The following is a 22,146-nucleotide window of genomic DNA, read 5'->3' as shown; positions in this document are numbered from 1 at the left end:
ATCAAATATTTGAGTTTAACAGTATTCAGAATTATAAAGTTGCATTCCTGATTCACACAGATTTTTAATAATTTTTTGTAATATCACTAAATCTTTGATAATTTGATTAATTTTAATAAGCTTATCATTTTCTTCCCTGAAAAATTACACTGGTTGGCTTTTCCATGTCTTTTAAATACTGATTAAGCCATGTTAAAATATTATAAAGGCAAGTGCATATATTTACATATTTAAGCAAATCTAATATTAGACATGAGATTGATATCTTTCTGAAGTATTGCTTGGCCTAAATTGTCTTCCACTTTTATAAATAATATCCATTTAGTGGTTTAGTTTCCACACTGTACTAAACCAAAATTTGGTTTGTTTGCTTTTGGCACATAATGCTGTAATATCTAATTGGCTTTCATTCTATAAACTGGCTAAATGAATTGTAGCTTAATACAGTATGGGATCAGTTTCTCCTTTTACTGCAATATACTGGTTATATATTCCAGGTCTTTCTTAAGCCTTGGCAGAAAACTATTCAAGAAATATGTAATTACATGAAAGGAATACATAGGGAATTAGTTGTGTATAAACAATTTTATTGTACTGTACACAGCCCACAGAAAATAAAATAACTTTATTAAATAGATACAGCAACAACGTGGACCATATCCATGCCCTAGAGAGGTATGAATAGGAAACAATGAATTGTCCATTATGAAATCATGCAAATGCTGCAGCTTAAGTAATTGTATCAGATATCAAGATTGCAAATACATAATGGCATTTGTGTGATGACATCACAGTGCAAATGAAATAATTTTGGCATCGTGGTTTGCTGTGGATATCACGATCAATGTCAGACAACTCTAACCCTTGTTTAATACCCGGTCTTATATTTATTTTGCCTCACAAAGAGGCACTAGGTCTTATTTTCAGGGAATGCCTTACCTTAGGACTGCCGCAGCCAGGCCTCCCACGCCCCAACACCTGTCACACTGCTGCTTGACTTCAGCAGCCGCTTGCTGCCATGTGCGGCCGGATGCCACCTGGCGCATTGTGCCAGTGCCACCCGTCATGGCAGGAGACCGCATGGTGCTTTGGGCCACTGCTGCTGGTTGTAGCAGCAAGCTGTGCAGTGCTTCAGGCCATTTGCAGGAGGCTGCATGATGCTTCCCGTCGATGCCACCGGTAGTGGCAGGATGCTGCATGGCACTTTGGGAGGAACGGCAACAGCCTGATGTGCCGTGCAACCTCCTGCTGAAAGGAGCGGCAACGGTGCGATGAGCCATGCAGTGCAACAAGTGTCGGGGTGTAGGAGGCTTGCTTGCAGTGGTCCTACCGGTAAGGAAAGGGAATGTAGTGTGTGTGGGGCAGTTCCATCCCCCTATCCCACCCTAACTTGATTTTTAGGCATTTGCCTTGTCCCAAAACTAGGGCTTATTTTCGGGGTAGGGCTTATATTAGGCCCACTCCCCAAAATCAAGCTAAGACTTATTTTCAGGGTAGGTTTTATTTTACTTTTGAGGAAACGTGTTACATTTTGTACTCAGATTCTTTAATTATCTAAGAGATCTGTAATCAATTCATATTTTGTTTAATTGATTAATATATGATTTAATATTAATTGTTATGATCCTTTGTACTTTTAAAAAAAGTACAATGTTATAAGCAGTATTGTAATCTGTACATTGAAAAGTATGTTTGATAATTGCAGTTTAAGGTAAAATAATTTGTGTATTAATCATTTAATTTCATCAAATTTAAAACATAATTGTTATGTTTCAGCAACATTGCCAAAGAGTTCCTCCTTCAGTAGATCTGGTGGAGGACCCCAACTAAATGCAAAGCTGCAAAAAGCACAATCATTTGATGTAGCTGGGTAAGTAAGACTGTTTTGTTCTGAAGTACTTTGGCAGCTTTGTCAAAAATGTCAGTCCTGCAGATACTCAGATACCAATGTTTTCACTAAATTTAAGAAGACTACTTGTAAATAAATGATATCAGGAATGAACTCTTTGCCTATAATAGGGCATTTCAAAAATCTGAAATTAAAGAATTAATTCTGTTGAAAAGCTTGTTTGTGTAGAATAGAATATAATTTTTATTATGATCACTGATTAGAATTGTGTAGAAGAATAATTATGTATAGTCTTTAATATACTTTATATTGTACATCTGTTTTGTTATGAAAAGATAGTCATAGATTAAAGTTTTGTATAAATAATAAGATTTGGACTTATCTGGAAAAGTAATTAGCTAGATTTACACTGCTAACTATTCTTGTCACCATGTAATAAATTCTCCATTTATTTTGATTATGCCTATGTTTGGATGCAGTTTTCTCCTTCCTCTACATCTGTTTTTGACACTGAAATTCTCCATTTTATTCCATCATGTATAGTATTTCACAGATATTCATTAATATATATTTAACTGGTTTATTGTCATGTTTTATCTTAAAGCATAATTTTATAAAAAAGCATTGTTATTTAGGAGAGAAGTTTTCTTAATTATTGCAATTGCAATTTTGTTGCAATATTGATCAGAATATATTGCTTATAATTGAACAAAACTGGTGTACTCATAAATGGTAATAAATTTGAATTCTGGAGAATATTTATATTTTTGGTGGCCACATGACCACAGAAACGTCTTCCAACAGCAGTGGCTTAATGGCCCTTGAAACAGAGATGAGTGCCATTCCCTGTAGTCGGTTACAACTAGCAGAGTAAAATCTGCAGGAACTCCTTTTCTTAAGATTCACTGTCAAAATTTTATAGGCCAGCTTTTCCTAAGCAGATTCCTTTAAATGTGATGCATAGTCCATGTTTGATGAGAAGGCTTTGAATTGCAATCCAAGAACTTTTGGGGATACTTGAGTTGCTGGCATAGGATAAAACAAACTCCATTTTGCCAAACAAATGAACTTCAGTATAAAGAAATTTAAACAGTTAAGAATAAAGATGTGAGTTGCAAATGGTAATGTCATATTTTATTAAATTTGGGTAATTTAAATTCTGAGATACATTGATTCAAACGTATTTTGAATGGTGTTAGTAATTCCTATTCATATACAGTCTTATTTTGGAGATCAGCATGGGCATCTGTTTTAACATTTGTTTCAATGAAGCCTCTTAGTAGGGTAGCAATGCTAGTATTCATAGACTATGTTGGGAGGCCTCTGTATAGAACATAGCAATTAATCTTCTGCCAAGAATCTAAAGTTGTCTAAGATTAATGGGACTAGCTCTGTTTTAGCTGTCTCCCAGTATCAGTATCTTTATCTGCATAAGAACCAAGAAAGAAAACAAGCAGGAGAAAAGGAGAGTAACCAGAGGCTGTGTGCTATTAGAGTTTGCATGTTCAGCTGTAAGATGTATTTTTTTTTCTTTCCTGTGACTTGCTGCTTACCTAATATGGGTGACTGAATAACTGTTCTCTGCTGAGAAAATAGAGACTGAAAGAGGAATAAAAGGCAGCTAGGTTCATGAGAGCAGGCTCACTGAGCAAGAAAACAGGGAGTGCTAACAAGAGTTTTGAGTTAATCTTGCCAATTAAACTGTCTCTGAATGTCAAAGGGACTAAAAAGCTACCTTATAGAATGGAATATAGGACTGATAAATTCTTAAGTAGTAAAAAAAGATGCAATTGTGCTTTATAAAAACACAAAGAAAAAAGTCACGTCAGTTGGTAATGCACTCCTGCAAGAAATGCAATGTGACCAGGGTATACAATAAATATACAAAGAGCTATAGATTATTTAGTATGATATCAGTCCTTGGAATCATAAAGGCATTGATCTTAAACACTTAAAATTGTTACTAAAATTCAGTTTGGATTTGTTGGAATCAGTCTGACAAGATTTGTTTTTATCTTATTTTTTAATTATAGCTTACTTTAGAATAAATTACAAACTGCTAGAAATCAACTCAGTTAAACAAGAAATATGGATCAAAGTGAAAGATTTTGAAAAACTAATGAAACTCAGGCTAACATGACAGTTCCGCATCATGCTTGTAGTAGGCACAAATGGGATAGAAATTCATTATTTTGAACAATGAAATAATTGTATAGTGTGTTTTGATAAGACTTTACCTTGAAATCTTTAAAAATTTTCAATAAAAAAAAAAGACTTTACCTTGAAATCCAGCTGTGGGCACCACATTTTAGAAAAGATTCGGGATAAACTAGAACACATTAAAAAAAACTTCCATAAAGATATCCAGGGATTAGAAACTAAATCCTGTGAAAAGAAATTAAAGGAAATGATTATATTAAGCTAGATAAAACTAAAGAGAAACATGTTGGACCTCTTCAGTTGAATTAAAATCACAGGTGGAAAGATTCCAATTGAATATGAGAAAAAAAACCTTTTGAACAGTAAAATCAGGTATCATTGTGGAGGTTTAGATAGCCAACTGACCAGGAGGTTTTTATTTGAATTATGGCACTAAGGAGAGGAGGGATTGACTTGATAGTATAAAATGGTCTCTTTCAAATCTATTCTGCTTGGAATGTTAAAAATATAACATGCCAAGTAGTAGGAATAAGAAGGAATGTTGAAAGCATACTTTTATACACATTTGGAAACACAAGTCATGGTTTGAGTCTTGAACTGGTTTCATAGTTCAAAGTGTTGACCTACTTTTTGACATTATCATTTAAGCTTTTAATCTGTGTTTCACATCAAGTACCTTTCAGATTGTTTGTACAATGGTTTAATGACAAGTATGTTTATTGATGTGATCTTAACTACATACTGTTCATGTATTGTACTGGTAATATTGGAAACATACAGTATGGATGCTTTAAAATGGTCAGGAGAAGGTAATTATGAAGAAAAATCCAAGAAGTTAAAAAAAGTATGAATATATATTAAAGGAAAATTTTATGATAATGGAAAAGTTCATTACAACAAACATTTGTGGCATAATGCTAAAAGAACTGTGAAAAACCACATTATAGATAACAAAAATGAAAACGTATCTTTTAAAAACTTGGTGAGAGGCATGCTGATTTTTTAAGGTATTTTCACAGTGCTAATTCCTCTTTGCAGAAATTCTATTGATCCAAGGTAGATGTAAAATGATAACTTAAGTGACCAACTTCAGTGGTATTAAAATGTTAAAGAACAAAGAGAAAGTTACTTTTAAAGAATCTAATCTAGAATTTAGTATTCTTGGAGCTGTGGTTTATTGTCTCTGTTCTATCATTCCAGTGCATCTCCGGCAGTAGAGTGGGCTGTTCCTCAGTCATCAAGACTAAAATACAGGCAGCTATTCAATAGTCATGATAAAACAATGAGTGGACATTTAACAGGTATTAGAATATGCATATTAATGAACTTTTAAAATTATATTCAGTTTAAATAAAATACATTTAAAGTATATTTAGTTTCAAAATATGTTTGGTTGATTAATTCTGCTAAATACTTTCAAATTTGTGTAATGCAGTGGTTAAAAAGTCATGTCAATAAGATATTAGTTATATTGGTGAAGGGGAATTTCCTGATTTAGAAGCGCTATGTCTCTGAATGCTAGCTATTAGGGAAATAAAAGTGAGGCAGCATCTTGTTGGCCTCTTTTGGAAAACTTATGTTGTGCAATGTGGAACTTTCATTTGATTCAGCTTATTTATTTATTTAACTTTAATTTTTCAGACCAAAATCCTCTTACAGCTGCTTGCAACCAATATAAATAGTTTAAATTAAGAACCCTGTCAGTATTATTAGATAAACACACTTTTAGAATTGTTTTTTTCCATAGAGCAGTTCGTGGTAATGGTTTTCTAGTCAAATACAACATAGCTCATTTTACAATACCTTTTTTTGAAATAATGCAGTTTTAAAAGCATTTATTTATTTGTTACAGTATTCACAATCCCATGGCAATTCTAAAGGAGACTCAGCAGCATACAACGCTAGCAAAAAGAACCTAAAAGCATAAATAATCAGGACATAAAAATAAAGTCAAAACCAAAAAATAATCACAAACAAAAATAATCCCCAAATAAAACAAAGATAAATGTCCATTGTAAGGGTCAAAAATGCATGGTATATAGGTTTTAAACTGTTTCTAGAATTTTTGCAAGTTGTTATACCTACTTCCAGGGGGAAAGTATTTCATAAGGGAATGTATTCCCTAAGGTGGGGGCTATTACAGTGACAGTCTGCTGTCATATCCATATTCGAAGGCAACAAAAGAGAAGGGAACTTTTGGCAGACTTTTTCTTGAGGACCAGTCTGAATTGGCCAGACTGGATGAACAGATTCAGTTCTAACAAGATATTAACCTGATTAGAGCTCTTTAACTATTGCAAGTGCTTTGGCAAGTTTATGTGCATTTTTGCCTCCTTCCATTCTCTCATTGTGACTGTTAGGTGAAATATTTTTAAGGCCAATACTATCTCAACAGTACAACATATACTATACATAAAATAAAATTAAGTATTTTGCATTACCATTACTAAGGTACAACATTTGTTCAAAGGCAAATCATAACAGAGTAGACTGAATCTACGCTGTGTATACGAAAGCAGTATGATATACTTCCCTTTTAATTTTTTTGCTGTTATAAATACTGAACTTATTGGTAGAAATTGAGCTATAAAGGAAGTCTCTTATTACTTAGCTTTCATCAATATTCTTAAAAAGAAATAGGGTATACATGAAGTATGTAACTCTTAACATATTAAAGATTGCCTTCTGAAACATGTTCAAAAAGTTAACTAATCCAGAATGTGATGCTCAGGAATGAAGCAGTATTTGAAGACTATCTGTTTCTAAACATCTAGAGAAGTTGTCACTTCACTTTTGAGTTTCATTTATGACTGTACTTTTCTAAAATGGCTTTAATTTTGATATGTGAACCACCTTTATCCTGTGAACAATCTGTATTTTCTATTGAGGCCCTGTGCAAAAGATCATGGTATGGAATTGTTAGTCATATTAGTATATAGCAGCAGAAATGAGACAATAGCACCTTTTTAAACTAACAAGTTTTATTAATGGAAATATCTCTGTGTATACATACATAAAATGTAATATACAAAGCTGTAGAACTGATCGTTCCATTGATTAGAATCGTTCCCTTTGCCATTAAAACATGTTGATTATCTTTGGAAAAGTAGTTATTAAGAATTGTTTTTACATTTCTTTGGAATAGAAAAGATTTTTTTCTAAAGGGCTGCATTGTTTATGAATATGTTCTATAAATATTTCATCATAGTCCACTGGACTCAGGCAGCTACTAAATTTGAATAAATAAAAAAAATCAAGGCAACCATTTTGAAAATTCTGTATTAAAATGTATCATTGTGGCATGTTTCCCATTTATTAGGTCCACAAGCAAGAACTATCCTTATGCAGTCAAGTTTACCACAGGCTCAGTTGGCTACAATATGGTAAATATTTTTCATAAAATTGCTTATGATCAGTTTGTTTTTCAGATCTCACTAGTTTGCTTTATTTCAGAGTTAAATTATCAATAAACTTCAGGTTAGACATTCCTTTTTTCCCCCTCAATAGGAATCTTTCAGATATTGATCAAGATGGAAAACTGACAGCCGAAGAGTTTATTCTAGCTATGCATTTAATCGATATGGCTATGTCAGGACAGCCATTGCCACCTGTGTTATCTCCAGAATATATTCCTCCTTCATTTAGGTAAAATTTACAGCTTTTCATTTTGATGCTGAATTTTATCTTTGGAATTCTAATCACGATATTGCTGCATTTTAGATAGCTTTATTATGTTTGGAATATAATGTCCAAGTTCATTTCTTCTAATTGAGAGAGGTGACTTTTTCTTTTTTTCTAAATTTATTAATCAAATTTATATTATGCTGTAATCATAAACAGTCACCTGGTGACACCACCACCACCCCAAAAAAATCCTGAAGAAAAGCTCTGTTTTCTACTTTTTCCAGCAGGCAGATAAGGTTGGGGACAAACTAACCTCCAATGGAAAACTATTCAAGAGACTCAGCCCCATCATGGAAGAATAATGATTATGGGTTTTGGTCCCCTGACCAGTAAATCCAGCACAATCAGGCTGACTCTAATGGGGAGATGTGGTACTACAGATAAACTGATACCAAACTACCCAACCTTTTTACAAGATGGGCAGCCATATAAGTCTTTGAAATAAGCAAACAAGCCAGCAAGCTATAAAGGGCTTTATGGGTTAAAGCCAGCATGCTAAATTGCATCCAGAAACTAATAATCCATTGCAGGGCTCACAAGGTAGGTGTAATGTATGTCCACTGGTGAACATGTTTTAGAATACAGGCCCCTGAATTTACATCAACTGAAGCTTTTGAGTGGTTTTTAAAGGAAGCCCTAGGTAAAGCTTGTTATAATAGTTAGATCAGGTACTGATGAGGTCGTGGGCCACTGCAGTCAGGCCCCTCATCGCTCAAGTGAAGTGGCATCTAACACACAAGGCTGAAGCTGGGCAAAGACTCCCCCCTCCACTACCACCTCCATCTGCTGATCCAGCAAAAGCTATGAGTCCAAAAGGACCCTCAGATTTTGGACCTGTTCCTTCAAGAGCAGTGGAATCCCTTACAAAGGCAAAACAGCCATAGAGGAACCCCAGTTTCAAACAATACCTCTATCTTACTGTTAAGTTTAAACCTGTTTAAGATTTCGTGTAGTTGTCAAATAAATTATTAAATTAAATTATTAAATTGAAGTACCCTCATTTGGACCAAACAGTGTTCATTAATGAGTTCATTAATGAGAGTGACTGATACTGTCTTTGTCCTGTACCTGGATTTGAATCTTGACTGAAGAGTCCAAACAATCTGCTGATCAATAAATCTAGCATCTGAACAAATTTTACCAAAACATGAAGATTAGAGACTGCAAAGTATTTGTTTATTATCTCTAGAGTCTCTTAAAGAAGAGATGAACCAATCCCTTTTTAAACACCGCCAGTATTGACCCCTCTGACAATGAGACAGCCTCCCAAATCCAGGGAAATCCCACTCTAGTTAGCCAAAGAATCTAGGAGGGGCAAGAATCCAAAATCCAGATGGTCAAGAGAACCTACAGAGCACCCTATTCTTTCCTCAAAGAATAAATAACCTGATGCCCCAATCATCACCTAGACTCCAAGCAAATAGAGTCTACATAAGAGCAAATTTGAATGACTTTATTGGCAAACTTGTCAGAACAGTCAAATGGTAAGTCAGCAGAGTAGCACTTATAAAAAGCAAGTTGACCATCAAATAGAGCCTCTGGATGGCAGTCTGAAACATAATAAGAGAGGAGGAGTCAGAATGCTTTGCCTGCCTTATCACCAAAGAGTAGGCCCAACTTAAGCATATATCTGTACTTGGTCAAATTCAGTCTCAGCCATTCTTCTGCACCATGGGCATTGCTTCTGCTTCTTCCTTTACCAGAGGTCCTTGGAAACCAAGGGCCACCTGGAATCAGCCAGCGAAGAGAAGTCTCTTGGAACAACTTTATCAAGTGTTTAAAATGCCACTTCACATCAGTCCTGAATTAGGTCATCAACAATTTCCCTGCCAGATCATTGGGAAAATCCCCAGTTATTGTCAGAAATCAGATGGATTCATAAGTGGTCTGGTGTGGATTATTCAAATGAGTACAGCCTGGCAGAAGGAAGCAGGCAATAGTCAACTGCATGTGGATCAGAAAATGATCAGTTCATTACAAATGGTAAATCATTGTGTCCCCTGCATCCAGATCATACAGCAATTGCTAAGAGATGAAAACCACGTCTAATATGTGGCCAACCATGTGTGTTGGTGCCAGGATAACCTGGGACATGGTCATAAAGGCCATGAACTCTTGAGCTCTACTACAGTGGTCCCCAACCTTTCTGGCCCCGCAGACTGGTGGGGGTAGGGGATGGTTTCGTGTATGTAACCTAATCCTGCACATGTACAAATGGAGTTTTGTGCCCTCACCCACCATTTGCACAGCCCAGTTTCCAACCCAACCCAGTAATATTCACTTGGAGATTGAAAAACTAAACTACAGTATCAGCATAGAAGAAAGATATTCATCACTTAAGTTGACAACCAGGTCTGGAAATTCAGGAAGGGATCCTCAAGAACAGCAATGCAGCCAGCTGTAAAGAAAGAAAGATTATCTTGATGAAGATAAGCCAGATCCATTGCCATTGTATCAAGATAAATATGGTTAAATCCAAAACAAGTAGAAAGTATGGGTAAACAGCTTAGACAGACATGAGAATAAGAAGGAGAGCATAGCACAATCACACAAGTCATTATTATTACAACTGAGTACTTTTTTATGGAATTACGCTCTAGGACAGGGGTCTTCAAACTTGGCCCTTTTATGACTTGTGAACTTCAACTCCCAGAATTCCTCAGCCAGGCACGCTGGCTGAGAAATTCTGGGAGTTGAAGTCCACAAATCATAAAAGGGCCAAGTTTGAAGACCCGTGCTCTAGGGAATAGCTTGTATTAGCGTCTCCTACTTTTAATAAATCACAAATTTCCTGTGGAGTTGCCTCTTGGTCTGATGTACCTAGTGTGGCTTACCCTGGTACACAAAAGGATTTCTAGCTTTTCCTTAGAGCATAACTGCATAGAAAGGTACTCGGCCACAACTGAGATGTTACACTACTAGATCAATGCCACATCCCTCCTTGACAGTCTTCTTGTTGCAAAACCTACAAACCAGCTGGGCAGATTTAATAGATGGAAGCATTGCTTCCCTGCCTCTGCCAGGTCTCAGTAATGTATGGCAGTTCATCCTGCTTGTCCACTACCGAATCATGAACACATACAGTCTTGTTGCAGAGTAGACTTTTATATCACTGTTTCAAATAAATGGCTTTGTAAGTTGAATTCATCCATTGTACTAGTTTCTAATGAATGCCTGCACTGCAGTTTATTTAGGCTTAATAATCCTGAACTTTAACCTTTAAATTAGTTATCTGCATAGTTGGGAAGGAAGTAAAATGACAATATTAGAATGAATAATAGTAGCTTTATGTGAGCATATATTTTAATGCATTATTCTTTATTAATAGAAGAGTTCGCTCTGGCAGTGGTGTATCTGTCACTAGTTCAATGTCTGTAGAGCAGCGGTTACCAGAAGAACCAGTATTAGAAGAAGAACAGCAGCAACTGGAAAAGAAATTGCCTGGTGAGTAAAAATATAAATGAATAAAATTGAACCGCCTGTTTTTGAAAGATACTAAGTTCTGAAAGCCAGAGTTTATTTGAAATTAAGAAATATGTGGTATTTTATGGAAATTATATCGTATGATATATAGGTTGCATTTGAATCAAGAAGCCTTTATTACAGCGTTGGTGTGAGAAAACCCCAAAGAGACTATTTACAATAGACCACGAAAACTATATTTGCAGTGGTCATGTCAATAAAATTTTTCACTTTATCTTTTCTATTATCAGGATTGCAATACAACTGTTTCTCACATTATTTCAGAAACAATCATTATAGCAGCGTAGTAGATTGATACACCACCTCGTGGAAATTGCCATGAAAATGATTTCTTCAACATTATTTAGGCTTTCCAACATTATTTTTGCACCAACAGAAAGAATTGTACTATAATAGTGTTGCCATCATGAAGATCATGCCAGAATATTTTTTTGTATTTGGGAGTCCTTATTTTGTACGCCGCCCTGAGTCCTTTGGGATTGGGCGGCATATAAATATTTGTAAATAAATAAAATAAATAAATAAAGGTGTTTATTGTATGATTCATCGTTCCAGTTTTAGTAACCCAGTTACTGCTCCACAAATCGCAACTGATAATATCTATTTGCTGGAGGCCAATTCCCATTTAATAGCATCAAGTATATATAATGGTTGTGACATATAGAAGAGAAATGCATGGTAAGAAATTTTGCCAACAGGGTGCATCAAAAAAACACTCAAGGTAATATATATGTATCTAAATCCATCTATAAGAATAATAAAGATCAGGCATTTGTATAGGATTTTACAATTTTAAAGTACATTCCAGATAGACTATATAACTTCATGTTCATATATGCATAAATCACATCTGAATTTTAATTGTAACATTTTTTAAAGTTACATTTGAAGATAAAAAACGTGAGAACTTTGAACGTGGCAATCTAGAGCTTGAAAAGCGGAGACAAGCTCTTTTGGAACAACAAAGAAAAGAGCAAGAACGCCTTGCACAGCTGGAAAGGGCAGAGCAGGAAAGGAAGGAACGTGAACGGCAGGAGCAGGAGCGGAAAAGGCAAATGGAATTAGAAAAACAATTAGAAAAACAGAGAGAATTGGAACGCCAGAGGGAAGAGGAAAGGAGGAAAGAAATAGAAAGGCGTGAGGTAAATAAATATTTTCAGAGGAACACTCATTTGTCAAAATTATGTTGAAAAATTATATTGGGAAATACAATATCTTGTATTTCTTTTTCTTTTTTTCTGTTTTCAAAATTGTGTAAATGAGATATTTGGCAAAATGGGGCAGGAAGGAATAATTTAATATTTTTGCAATATTTTGTCAGGAAAGATACATTTAAGTATTGGTTCCTTAACTTGGCTCTAAATCATGACTATGCAAACTTTGGCTTTATGTTGCACTGAATCTAAACTATTGCTGCCTATTGCTTATCTTTTAAGCATAAATGAATGTTCTGGTACTAAAACTTTAAAAAGTCCTTGCCAGCTTGGAATTTAAGGACAGTGAATATCTAAGAAAGCATTGTCTACCTCACATGTTCATTATTTTTTATTGCTTCTAGGGGATAGTATTTAGCAACTAATTTATCAAATAAAATTGGGTTAAAATAAGTTTTAATCAAATCTATGCATTTCAAGCAGCTTTTGCCTGATAATCAAATTGCCTGATTTTTTTTAATTAGTATACTAATTTAGTTATTAGCTATCTTCAGAATCTCTGTTCACTTTAATAAGTAAAATGCCTTTGTTTTTCATTCTTCTTCTGCTTTGTAAGCTCATTTCTATCTATAATCTTTCATTCTGTAGAGTACCACTTGAACTGACATACTAATATTTGGATGGATAGGAACTTTCTAATCTGGCTACTTTTCTTACATTCATAAATTGTGCATTCTTGTAGAGAGTTAATTTGTATAACCACACAAGTGTCTAATTAAAATATACTTTAATTAGAGTGAAGATCCAAGGAAATACTAGGAAGGGAATCCAAAACTTACGTAATATCTAGTTTTATGTTAGGAAGATGACAGGGAGACATATATCTGCATTGTTTGTATGAATACAATACTAATACATACAGTATTATATAGGTTGAAACTTTTATTTAATGGAGCTACAAAAGTCAATAATTTTTTTCTCATATTTTTAAACTAACGAAGGCTGCTAAAAGAGAACTGGAAAGGCAAAGACAGCTTGAGTGGGAACGTAATCGTCGTCAAGAATTGCTGAATCAAAGAAACAAAGAACAAGAAGATATAGTTGTTTTGAAAGCTAAGAAAAAAACTTTGGAGTTTGAACTGGAAGCTTTAGTAAGTGAGAAACATTTGCCAGATATTTTCAAAATTATAGATTTTTTTTCTATAATTATTTTTTCTAATCATCAAAACATAATTTCATTTTTTTTGTTTTATGAAGAAGTTCAAGGGGTTTGCCAGTCAGCATTAAACTTAGACAATATATTTTCGATAACCAAAGCTGCCAATTTGGCCATCTCAGCAAGTTCCATCTTGTTCACCATCTATTCCTCCATTGTAGGTAAAGCTGAGTTTTTCCACCTTTATGCATGTAATAATCTTGCTGTCAACTTTTTATCCATCACTCCCAAAACAAAGGTATCTGGTTTCAATTGCATATTGACCTTTAAAATCTCCTGTACTGTATTAATATATATAATTGAGTCCAGAATTTTCTAGGATTTGATATAAACCACCAAGCATGACAAAATGTCTTTTCTCGTTTGGCTTTCTGGCATAAATTTGAAGTATCTTTATAATTCTCAACAATTTTTCTGGTGACATATGCCAACAACCCATCACTTTATAAAAATTCTTTTTAAGATTATAACATAATGTAAATTTTACTCCTTTCAACTACATTTTCTCCCATTGTTCCATTTGTATACAGTACTGAATCAAAGATTTTAGCCCATTTTATCATATATCTGTTCACATATTCTGTAAAGGTTTATATATTTTAGCAATAACATGTTCATTGTACATAATTCTGTTTCAAATTCAGTCTTGCAGTGTTCAGAAACAAAAGTTATCTTATTTACTTTACATCTTCCCAGCAGTTGTATATAGGAAGACGGTTGATACATGTATCCTTCCAATTATTCTCTTGATTTTATTTTACACTAGACAACCCATGACACACTGAGTCATCATTTCAGAGATATTTCCTTAATATCTCCTTTTTAAACAGAGAAATAGAAATGACCACGGGCAAAAAAGCTCCAGCAGCTGATGGTGGGATCTGTCTACTCAGCCTAAGGAAGGTTAGGGTGGGATTGGCCTATCTTATCTCCATTAGCTAAAGGAGGGACCAGTCTACAGAACCTCCAGGTGGCAGCATTGACACAGCAATGCAACAGCACTGAAGTAGCCACAAATATGTGAAATTTCAATCCCATGGGAGTCATCTTCCCAAATTATGGACATATTGTATAAATTAGCTGACTTGAAGAATGGGATCCTTGATGCTCTCTGAACTTTGGTTTTTTTGCAGACTTTTCATTAGCAAACTAGCTAACATCATCAGTATACCCGCGTACACCAGTATACGAAGGACCCACAGTTCAACCCTGAGCTACAAATATTCTCATCTACTGGTACCATTTGAAATACCTTGGTTTAAAACTGTTGCCCCATGATGCACCATTTCACCAACTGAAGGTTAAAGATAAAGGAACATGAAAGTTTTAGTAATATATTTTACAGTCTCCTTGGCAAAATTCTAGTATATCAGAGCAATTAACTATTTGCGTTTACTATCATTTCTCTTCTATAAACTGCTTCTTGTGCTGAGAGCCCTGAAGGTATTTTTAGGTACAGCTTAGGTTTATATCTATTCCATATTCTCAATATGATATGTCTAACAAAACAATATCATCTACATTAACGTTAGTTTTGTTGTATCATAAATATCCATGCTACACAAATTTCAAGTCGTGTCCTTCTAATTCCAAAAGCCTTCTGTTTTTCAGTAGCATCCATGCTTTCAGCCAGACTAAATAATAAGCTACAAAATATAATTTCAAATCAGGTAAACCCAATCCTCTTTTTTTTTTTTACATCTTGTAACAGCTTGTATTTAACTTGTGCATTTTTCTGCTGCTGCACAAATTTAGTTATCTCTTTCTACTCTTTTATGGTATATCAGTCAAAATAGATATTGTCTGGAACCAAAATAGCATTTAGGCAAAACATTAGGTCATAAAAATTCTCCCCAATAAATCAATTGCATTTTCTTTCATCTTAACATATCCTTTTAAGCTTCATTCCTAGTTGTAACATAATTATCTTGAAATAGCAAACAGTTCAAATTTATCATATTGATACCCAAATATTTTACTTTTTGAATGTGGTAATCCATTTTATTGATTAATTATATTTGATCTTGTTTTGCGTTTTTTTGAACATCTTTGTCTTCTGTTTCTTAATCTTAAAACCTTGTCTTCCTTTTTGTATTTCACATGATTTAGCTAAATTTCCATTTATTATTTGTGTTTTTTATGAAATATAAATCATTTTTATTTCTTTATAAAATTCTCTCCGGTTTATAACTTCCAAAACTAGAAACAGAAAAGTCCAATTCAAATTACCAAAAGTTTTTTCTCCACCTAAAAAAAATAATAATGCAGCTTGTTTTTCATTATGCTGTTCAAAATATTCTAAAATATCCAGTACAATTTTAACATTCTTTTTACTATCTTTTAGGTAAAAATCCACACTGATCTTCATGAATAAGTTCTTGTAAAATTAGTTTCAATCTGTCAGATAGTACTGTTGTGAAAAATTTGTTGTCATTATTCAATAATAATATTCATCAATAATTTCTTGTTGAAATCAAATTTTATCCCTCTAGGTATAAATGCAATATTTGCAGCTTTTCAAGTTTCTAGCATCTTTCCTCTCTGTAAAATAAGATTCACTGTGTTTTGCAAAGGTTGTAGAACTTCATCCTAAAAATATTTATAGTAAGAGTCCAATAATCCATCTGGTACAAGTACTTTTCTTGGTTTAATTTAAAGCTTCAGAAACTTAGAGAAGAAAAGAAAGAAAGAAAGAAAGAAAGAAAGAAAGAAAGAAAGAAAGAAAGAAAGAAAGAAAGAAAGAAAGAAAGAAAGAAAAAGATTATGAATGGATCTACAACTATAAGAGGTTGTAGATCCATTCATAATCTATCTTTCTTTTTTTAATAATCTTTGATAGATTTTGATGTTTTTTTAAAACATCCATCTATTTTCTCCAAAGGAATATCATGCCCTTTATATAAATTGGAATAGTACTGATGGAATGCTGTTTATATTGCTATATTATCCATTAATACAGCATATCTCTCTCTCTCTCTCTCTCTCTCTCTCTCTCTCTCTCTCTCTCTCTCTCTCTCTCTCTCTCTCTCTCTCTCTCTCTCTCTCTGTTTCAATATAATTTTTTTCTTAATTTGTATGCTGGTTTATTTGCAAATTGAACATTTTTTGTGTTGCATAAGTTCCCTTTTATTTACATTTTTCTTACCTTCAGTATCTATAACTTGCTGTAAGAGTTTAATTTCATGAGAGATATTTATCTTTCTTGCAGGTTTCTTTAATTCTTTTTATCTCATCTAAAATAATCTGGGTTTCTCTTGATTCTTTTTAAGTTCAGTATTATTTTCTATGAAATGTCCTCTAATAAAAGTTTTACTTGCATCCCAGGCCATTCTTAAATCAGTATCTTTATTTAGCTTGTTTAAAAAAATACTGTTAATTTCCTTTTACAATCCTTCACTATTTATTTCTTGGTGTAATTGCATTTTATTTAATCTCCATCTAAAAGAAGTATATTTTCTTTTTATAGACTAAACTCAGTGTTTATGATCAGAAAAAGAAATCTTTTTCAACTTCGAAGTATAACTAAAAGAACTTGCAACCAGTTTTGTGTTATAATTAAAATCTGAATAAATCAATATTTTCTTTCTGTGTTGAAGAATGATAAAAAACATCAACTGGAAGGGAAGCTTCAGGATATCAGATGCAGATTGACTACTCAAAGGCAAGAAATTGAGAGCACAAACAAATCTAGAGAGTTGAGGATTGCAGAAATCACACATTTACAACAGCAGTTACAAGTAAGTATATAGTTTTTGAAAATGTTTAAAATTGTATCCTATGTTCCCTTGCATTGAAAGAATAGGACTTAATTTATGAGAGTTGAATGTACTAGTTGCTTAATTAATGTCTGTGTTAGACAATAAGTATGTGGCAACAGTGAAAATGAGCAGTATCTAAGGAAATGAACTTTATCTTATTTATGTCCCATTTTTTTCCTCCAGAAACCAGCGCATATGATGCTGTAGTTTTCTTCCCACATCCCACAGAACCTATTCTGATATTGAAATTTAGTTAAGTTGATTAGCTGTTAAATTATGCTGCCTAGGAACAAGTGTACCTTAAATATTCTCACAAAATACCTGAGGTTGGTCCTCTAGTTTTCTGAAGCAAAAATTGTGGCATCTGAAATTTCAGGCAAATTTTCACTTTAAAATGCTGTCATTTTTTAATTTGGATATTCTATTGTTATTGCCCGCTTTACATTGCAGGCATTTTCCTAAGTATCTTTCAAAGACTATATTTAGTAACTTTTGTAGATAATTGTTAGTGATTGAAGTATGAAGAACTAAAATACTTTTATTTTTTCATAACAAAAATATTAACTATTAGAATTGGCATTTTTCATCTAATTTTGAAACCAAATAGTTCAGTTAGTTGGTAGTGATTATATACTGGTTGAACCCTATAAAACTACGCTTTCATCAAAACTTTATTTGGAATTTCTGTGAAACATTTTTACCAAGTATCTGTTGTTTCTTTATTCTATTGCAGGGGTCCCCAATCTGTGGGCCATGGCCCACTACCAGGCCATGGGCACTCACCCCTACTTGTGCTAGCGCCATTGCCGGGGTAAAAATGGGGTGCTGTGTGGTGAAAACGGGGTGGTGCTAGCACCAATGTGGCAAAAATGGGGCAGTGCTAGCGAGTATCACAGGCACTAGTACCACCCTGTTTGCGTTGTGTGTGCTCATGGCCCCGTTTGTATGCGTATGCGTAAAATGCTTCCCCTTCCCTTTCCCTCCGGTCTTCCAACTGAGAAAGATTGGAGACCTCTGTTCTGTTGCATTCATATTTGGCTTACCGATAATGACAAGTATTGTTCCCTGTTACAGTATTGTTTTGTTGTAATAAGAAACTCCAGCGAAATGAATCTAAGGAAGAATAAGGCTTGAAAAATGTCTTCAAAATCTTTATTTGTGAAAAATTGGGCGTAATCTTAACAGATTTCTTTAGAGGAGGAGATATTATCCTAATGTTATCTTTGAGATGAGATTCTTCATTAGTGTAACAAATTTGTTTTCAAGATTTTGTATGGAATTTTTCTGCCACTTCAAAGTGATAGCAATAACAAATGTGTAGAAAGCCTAGACATCTTGCTTTATTCTGTTTGTGTTGTGAAAGGAAGTGATAGCTGTAACACAAAATAAGGGGAAATATTTGGGAGTATTCTACACAGTGGCTTTTTTTTTGGCAGGCTTAAGGAACTGTTTTCTCAGAAAAGTGGTTTTCGTGGAATAATGAAGCAATTCTGATATGATACTTGTGGTTATAGATGCAACATTTCTCATGTTATTTCTTTTAGGAATCTCAGCAAATGCTTGGAAGGTTGATTCCAGAAAAACAATTACTCAATGACCAGTTAAAGCAAGTTCAGCAAAACAGCTTGCATCGTAAGTTCATTTTAAAACGGTTCACTGCTTGGAGAAATATGTATATTGTAAGATCATTCCATTTAAGAATGACTGGAGAGTCTTTTTTAAAATATTCACTCTCAGTATTTTTTTAAATAGGAGATTCATTTCTCACTGTCAAAAGAGCTTTAGAAGCAAAGGAGTTAGCATGCCAGCAACTTCGTAACCAGCTAGATGAAGTAGAAAGAGAAACCAGATCAAAACTTCAGGAGATAGATATTTTCAACAACCAACTAAAGGTAAACAGGTTTAAGTTATATTATAATTAAGCAAATCCTCAACTTTACCATTTGCAGAATAAATTGTGAAAATTGACTTGAGCATGCATGGAATTTTTTAATAATAAACAAAGACTTTGTCCCTGTTTTCAGGTTGAATATGTTTTTTGTGATAAAATATATAAATGTAGGAAGAAAGAAGAAATAATGCTGATTATATTATTGGCAAATTGTTAGAATTTCCCAGTGCCATTGAAAATTTGTCCCATAAAAGTCTGAGTGTCCCAAAAGATAACTTATTCACCTTTTATTTGAATGCATTTCTAAGAATTAAGAATTCTTAGAATTAGGAATTCTTAGAAAGCTAAATGGACAATTATTGATCAGGCCAGACTTAGCTTTTTTTAAAAAAAAAAATAGCATCACATTTGACTGGTTTAATTCTTTAAAGACATTGATTTAAGGTACTTAGTATAATCAGAGCAAAATTGTCCAGGAATGTAATATTGATACATATTTGTCATCATGCTTTTAGCATTTCTCATTCTTGTCTAATTTTTTTTAAATTAAAGTGTTCTGAAGATAGGATATGGACTAGATAAGATGATAAAAACATGATGACAGTTATTATCAACATTGCATTCCTGGACAATCCATGTTTTTGAAGAATTAAACCAGGCAATTGTGGTTCTGTTTTTTGTTTGTTTGTTTGTTTGTTTTAAAAAGCTAATTCTGACCTGGTCAATAACTGTCCATTTAGCTTTCTAAGTATTTAGTAACTTCTCTGTCTAGTAACTATTTTTGGTTTGAAAACTGCTTGCTGGCTTACTCAGAACAAGGTTCTGTTCAAAGAGTATTTGGGATTTAGGCCAGGGAGATCCATAATCAGTAACTGCACAGTCTTATAGGAGATTGTGATCATTGACCAAAATTTCACTAAAACAGTCTAAAAGTTTAAAACATAAAATTAAAAGAGCAAAAATAGCTATATAGTCAATATGAATAGTGAATTTTACAAAAACAGAATTTTAGTTCAAATTGGAGCTGAATGTTAGACTGCTTTTTTTACTAGGCTCCTGTCACATATTCAGATTAAATAGCTTAAATTCGGTGTTAACTTTATCACTGTTGAAGTTATGTGTAGTAGTTTGGAATTGCAGATACCTGTATTAACCTATTTGTTTAATTTATAGATTGCATCATACTGATTCCAAAGGAGTGGCATTTTCTTATTGTAGTGCCCATTTACAAAGACAATCAAGACTTAACTGCTAATTGTTGTTGTTGTTAATTGCGAAGTCGTGTCCGACCCATCGCGACCCCATAGACAACGTTCCTCCAGGTCTTCCTGTCCTCTACCATCTTCTGGAGTCCATTTAAATTCACAGCTACTGCTTCAGTGACTCCATCCAGCCATCTCATTCTCTGTCGTCCCCTTCTTCTATTGCCCTCAATCTTTCCCAGCATTAGGCTCTTCTCCAGTGAATCCTTCCTTCTCATTAGGTGGCCAAAGTACTTGAGTTTCAACTTCAGGATCTGGCCTTCTAAAGAGCAGTCGGGGTTGATCTCTTCTAGGACTGACCGGTTTGAACGCCTTGCAGTCCAAGGGACTCGCAGGAGTCTTCTCCAGCACCATAGTTCAAAGGCCTCAATTCTTTTGCGCTCAGCCTTTCTTATGGTCCAACTTTCACAGCCATACATTGCAACTGGGAAAACCATGGCCTGGACTATACGCACTTTTGTTGGCAGGGTGATGTCTCTGCTTTTTAGAATGCTGTCTAGATTTGCCATAGCTTTCCTCCCCAGGAGCAAGCGTCTTTTAATTTCTTGGCTGCAGTCCCCATCTGAGGTGATCTTGGAGCCCAGAAAAATAAAATCTGTCACTACCTCCATTTCTTCCCCATCTATTTGCCAGGAATTGAGAGGGCCGGATGCCATGATTTTGGTTTTCTTAATGTTGAGTTTCAAGCCAACTTTTGCACTCTCCTTCTTCACCCGCATCAAGAGGCTCTTTAGTTCCTCTTCACTTTCTGCCATTAGAGTGGTATCATCTGCATATCTTAGGTTGTTGATATTTCTCCCGGCAATCTTAATTCCAACTTTTGATTCATCTAGCCCTGCCTTTCTCATGATGTGCTCTGCATATAAGTTAAATAGGCAGGGCGACAGTATACAGCCTTGCCGGACTCCTTTTCCAATTTTGAACCAATCAGTGGTTCCGTGTTCGGTTCTCACTGTTGCTTCTTGACCCGCATATAGGTTTCTCAAGAGACAAATGAGATGGTCTGGTACTCCCATCTCTTTAAGAACTTGCCACAATTTGTTGTGATCCACACAATCAAAGGCTTTTGCATAGTCAATGAAGCAGAAGTAGATGTTTTTCTGGAACTCCCTAGCTTTCTCCATGATCCAGCGTATGTTGGCAATTTGATCTCTAGTTCCTCTGCCTCTTCGAAATCCTGCCTGTACTTCTGGTAGTTCTCGATCCACATACTGCTGGAGTCTAGCTTGTAGGATTTTAAGCATAACTTTACTAGCATGTGAAATGAGTGCAATGGTGCGATAGTTTGAACATTCTTTGGCATTGTCTTTCTTTGGAATTGGAATGTAAACTGACCTTTTCCAATCCTGTGGCCACTGTTGAGTTTTCCAAATTTGCTGGCAAATTGAGTGTAGCACTTTTACTGCATCGTCTTTTAAGATTTTGAATAGCTCAGCTGGAATACTGTCACCTCCACTAGCTTTGTTGTTGCTCAGATTTTCTAAGGCCCATTTCACTTCACATTCTAGGATGTCTGGTTCGAGGTCAGTGACCATCTCATTGTGGTTATCTGGGATGTTAAGCTCATTCTTGTATAGTTCTTCTGTGTAGTTTTGCCATCTCTTCTTAATCTCTTCTGCCTCTGTTAGGTCTCTGCCATTTTGGTCCTTTATCATGCCCATCTTTGCATGAAACGTTCCCTTCATATCT

At 34.4% G+C, this 22,146-nt stretch overlaps 1 protein-coding gene across 9 annotated transcripts in view; it reads left to right on the top strand.

Annotated features, from left to right (window-relative positions):
* ITSN1 (intersectin 1) overlaps nucleotides 1–22,146 on the top strand; it is a 95,129-nt gene that overhangs the window by 26,335 nt on the left and 46,648 nt on the right. For 8 of the 9 annotated variants that reach the window (XR_005553590.1, XM_039318793.1, XM_039318776.1 and 5 more), the window contains 10 exons: nucleotides 1,777–1,870; nucleotides 5,210–5,310; nucleotides 7,329–7,392; nucleotides 7,517–7,654; nucleotides 11,022–11,137; nucleotides 12,056–12,318; nucleotides 13,332–13,481; nucleotides 17,143–17,283; nucleotides 18,849–18,936; nucleotides 19,057–19,196. Coding sequence is in view for 8 of the 9 variants with exons in the window: in XM_039318793.1 (XP_039174727.1) it covers nucleotides 1,777–1,870; nucleotides 5,210–5,310; nucleotides 7,329–7,392; nucleotides 7,517–7,654; nucleotides 11,022–11,137; nucleotides 12,056–12,318; nucleotides 13,332–13,481; nucleotides 17,143–17,283; nucleotides 18,849–18,936; nucleotides 19,057–19,196 (1,295 nt within the window). In the remaining variant the exon portion in view is untranslated. The remainder of the gene's footprint in view (nucleotides 1–1,776; nucleotides 1,871–5,209; nucleotides 5,311–7,328; nucleotides 7,393–7,516; nucleotides 7,655–11,021; nucleotides 11,138–12,055; nucleotides 12,319–13,331; nucleotides 13,482–17,142; nucleotides 17,284–18,848; nucleotides 18,937–19,056; nucleotides 19,197–22,146) is intronic. The other variant, XM_039318803.1, reaches the window with a different exon arrangement.

Source organism: Crotalus tigris, unplaced genomic scaffold, assembly GCF_016545835.1.
Source record: "Crotalus tigris isolate CLP2741 ecotype Arizona unplaced genomic scaffold, ASM1654583v1 scf7180000017601.7605149639:7615979, whole genome shotgun sequence".
Lineage (NCBI taxonomy): Eukaryota > Metazoa > Chordata > Lepidosauria > Squamata > Viperidae > Crotalus > Crotalus tigris.
Note: the sequence above shows the minus strand (reverse complement) of the source record. Positions and strands in the feature narration are given on the sequence as shown.